The 3482-nt window shown below is 55.1% G+C and overlaps 1 protein-coding gene across 1 annotated transcript in view; it reads left to right on the top strand.

The window, feature by feature from the left end:
• Nucleotides 1-6: 6 nt before the first annotated feature.
• Nucleotides 7-3482, top strand: part of Tmem38a (transmembrane protein 38A) — a 10667-nt gene continuing 7191 nt past the window's right edge. Inside the window, exons 1-2 of the mRNA XM_033759376.1 lie at nucleotides 7-203; nucleotides 668-756. Coding sequence (XP_033615267.1) covers nucleotides 80-203; nucleotides 668-756 — 213 coding nt within the window. The 5' untranslated portion in view covers nucleotides 7-79. The remainder of the gene's footprint in view (nucleotides 204-667; nucleotides 757-3482) is intronic.

The raw sequence follows: 3482 nt of genomic DNA, 5'->3' as shown, positions 1-3482 counted from the left end.
AGTGGCCCGGCCGCTGGACTGGCGTTGGGATCCGGGAGGGGTCGGCACCCGGCGGGACGGCGGCGGGCGGGCGATCTCCATGGAGCTGCTGTCAGCACTGAGCCTGGGCGAGCTGGCTCTCAGCTTCTCCCGGGTGCCGCTCTTCCCGGTCTTCGACCTCAGCTACTTCATCGTCTCCCTCCTCTACCTCAAGTATGAGCCCGGTAAGTCCCCGGGGGATAGTCGGGGGCGAGACAGCCCGAGAACGCTGCATCGTGGTTTCGCCCCCTGGGCGCGGGTGGAGGAGGGATGCGTGGGGTAGGGCGCGCGCGTGTAGAGCGGACGGAGTCGTCCGGTTCAGATCCATGTTCCCGCCGCCCCTGCGTGACCTTTCTTTGTGCCCTTGGCGAGCGCGCGGCAGCTGCCGATGCCTAAATAAGGCCAGCGTGCGGGGGCAGCGATCGGGTTCGGGAAAGTGATACCGGTGTCCCCTCCGCCCCGGGCGCTGTGGGAACTCTTCCAGCCTGGCCTGGGATCCTTTCCCCCTGGCCGGGTGACGCGGGGTCAGCCTCCTCCCCAGCCCCAGACCCCCTTGGGGAGACGTAGGAGGAAGGGAAGACCCTGCTTTACACATTTTTCTAAACGAGAACAAATGGCCTCTTTAGAACGCATTCTATTTTTATACCAGGTTCGCCAGCAGCAAGTGCCTTTGCTCATCTCCAGTATTCTAATGAGTCTCGCTCACCAGCAATCCAATTGACAGGAGGAAAATGTAGCTTGGGATAAAAGATCAGCTACCAAAAACTTTGTGACCCTTTCTCCCACTTGGGTGTAAACTATCCTTGTTTCTCAGAACAGGAATAGCATTAGTCATTTTTCCTCTTCTAGTAGAAATTGCTTTATATTTTTTTCAGATGACAAAAAAATAGGTGCTCGTGTTTACCAAAAATCATACCAAAAAAAGCAGTATTGCAGTTCAATTGTCCCCCCGCACCCCCTGAGTGTTCTTCTGTGCATTTCTACCCTACACTTAGAGACAGGCGGGCAGGGTCTTTCGCAAACAAGATCACAGCCTGCTGTCAGGTGAGGAGGTACTATTTTTGCCTATCCACCTGCCAGAGCCTGTTTCTTTCATCTTCAGGAAAGCAGTTGCATTGCAAAGCAGAATAAGCTTTGGATTGCCCTAGTTTGAACTTGGAGCTGCATTTCCTGTCTGGAGGCCTTTGCCAGTGCCCTGAGCAACTGCAGAACCCTGCACACCTTGGGAAATGTAAAAGGAAGGAGGCTGCACTTCAAGTGCCACAACCTGGAGGGTCCCAGAGGTCTAGGTGTGGTTCTCAGCCCTGGCTGCCCAGCAGATGCACCTGCAGGGGTTTCAAAGCTCCTTCCGGCTGGGGTGCAGCATGCCTGAGGCCCTGGGTTTCTCTCCGGCACCTCAAAATGAAGTGTCACATTGCACTGTTTGCCCACCCCATTTGGTGTGGGTGCTCAGCTTCTGAAAATACCGTGTGTGTGTGGGGGGGCACTGGAGATTGAACATAGTGCCTTCCAATTGACTCTCATCTCCAGCACTTTTTTAAAAATTTTAGGACAAGATCTCACTAAGTTGCCCAGACTGGGCTCAAATTTGTGATCCTCCAGTCTCAGCCTCCCAGAGTGCTGGGATTGCAGGCTCCAGCCACCACATCTGGCAGTCTGTGAATACTTCCTAGAGTCCATGTGAGGTTGCAGTACCAGGTACAGAATTTTCAAGGCCTGGCCAAGTGAAATAGCCGAAGCCTGTAATCCTGGTTACACCAGCGGCGGAAGCAGAAGGATCACAAAAGCACAAGTCTGAGGCCAGCCCGGACAATTTAGTGATACCTTGTCTCAGCATAATGGAGACAGGGCTGGGATTGGAGTTCAGGGCTAGAGCACTTGCCTCACATGTGCAAGGGCCTGCCTGGGTTCATCCCCACTGCTCCCCACCAAGCAGACAATCAAGCGGAATCTGCAGGGCCAGGTACAAAACGACAAGGTGGAACCCCTTGTTCAGAAATAAAGAATCTCGGAGTGTGGAACCTTTTTGAGCCTGGGGTCCCCCGAAGCTGACCGGGCTGCTGACAGCGAGGCTGGCTTTAAGGAAGGCGATCTCCAAACTGGGAGTCAGTTCTGCCCCTGCACAGGCCAAACACCAGACTTGTCCCTTCACCTGCATGATCTGCTGTTTCTCCTCTGTGAAGATGGTTCATTGGTCGAAGAACCCCACACCCGCTTTCCCGGCTATTTGGAATTGTTTGTTTTTTGAGGCGGGGTCTCACTATTGTAGTTCAGGCTCTTCTTGGACTTGCTCTGTAGCCTGTGCCGGCTTCGAACTTGCAGGAATCCAGCTGCCTCAGCCTCCTAAATGCTGGGATCCTACCTCTCCTGGCTATTTGGGAAGAAGGCCTTCTAAGAACTGGAGCACTTGGGGGAGGGTTACGTTTTATGGAAGGCTCTGGGGAAAGTGGTAGCCGGGACACTATATCCCGCTCCGGCTTTCTGGGGAATACTCATCCACGCCACCTGGGAGCCGGGTAGCGGCGCAAGGTCCTGGGCACTGCCCAGACTTGCAGAACCCACATCTGAATTTGAACCTTGATGACTCCAGATGATTCCTGGATGGGCCGAAGCTCAAGACCAGCCCACCCGAACTGCTGGAGCACTGGACAGGTGCAGAGGGCGGAGCCTGGCACCTCTCTGGGCCTCTGCTCCAGGCAGGGAGAAAAGAGGAAGCAGGGTGCTGTGTGCCTGATCGCAGGAAGGACAGAATGAAGGAGTGAACAGCGGTCCTGGCCTCCCGTCAGACTGACCTGGGCAACTTCTAACCCGCCCTGCTCGTCATTTAGATCAGAATTGCCCGAGCTGGGCCCAGGTGTCCCCCAGTATGGCAGGGCGTTGCTTCCAGGGCTGCCCGTGGGTACCAAAGTCCAGAGGGTCCAAGCCCCTGCCGCAGAGCGGGGCAGAGTTTGCACGGATCCCGCGCACCTCCTCCCCAAACTTGAAGCCCTGACCCGGTGTACGTGGTGCAGTGTCACACGGCACCTGGTCACTGCGCTGCACCCTTCAGGAACCGCCCCAGGAAATACTCCCTACACATTCAGTACAGGCGCAGTTGTCTTTGGAACAAAACTGAGGTAGTTGAATCTGCAGGTGCGGATTCCACAGGTATAGAGGGCCAGGTATATTTTTCGAACTTCCCCAGATAAAAACTGATTGGCCACACCAGGGTCTCCAGCTGCCCTGTGTACTTCAGGAGGTTTCCCTGCATTCCTCTAGTTGCTAGCAGCACCCCGACCCCCAGTAATGACAGCAAAAATCTTGTCGAGGGGACAGGGCACATGTCTGCCCACAGCCACACCACAGTGAGCAGCAGAGCCAGAACCTGGGCGTGGGACTTTTTTGGGGGGACTGAGGGGTTGAACCCAAGACCTTAGCAAATGAGCGCTGTCCCCAGCTTTTTTTTTTTTTTTTTTTTTTTTTTT

The sequence above is a fragment of the Fukomys damarensis genome, unplaced genomic scaffold (assembly GCF_012274545.1).
Source record: "Fukomys damarensis isolate Sample0158 unplaced genomic scaffold, DMR_v1.0_HiC HiC_scaffold_37, whole genome shotgun sequence".
In the NCBI taxonomy this organism is placed as follows: Eukaryota; Metazoa; Chordata; class Mammalia; order Rodentia; family Bathyergidae; genus Fukomys; species Fukomys damarensis.
Note: the sequence above shows the minus strand (reverse complement) of the source record. Positions and strands in the feature narration are given on the sequence as shown.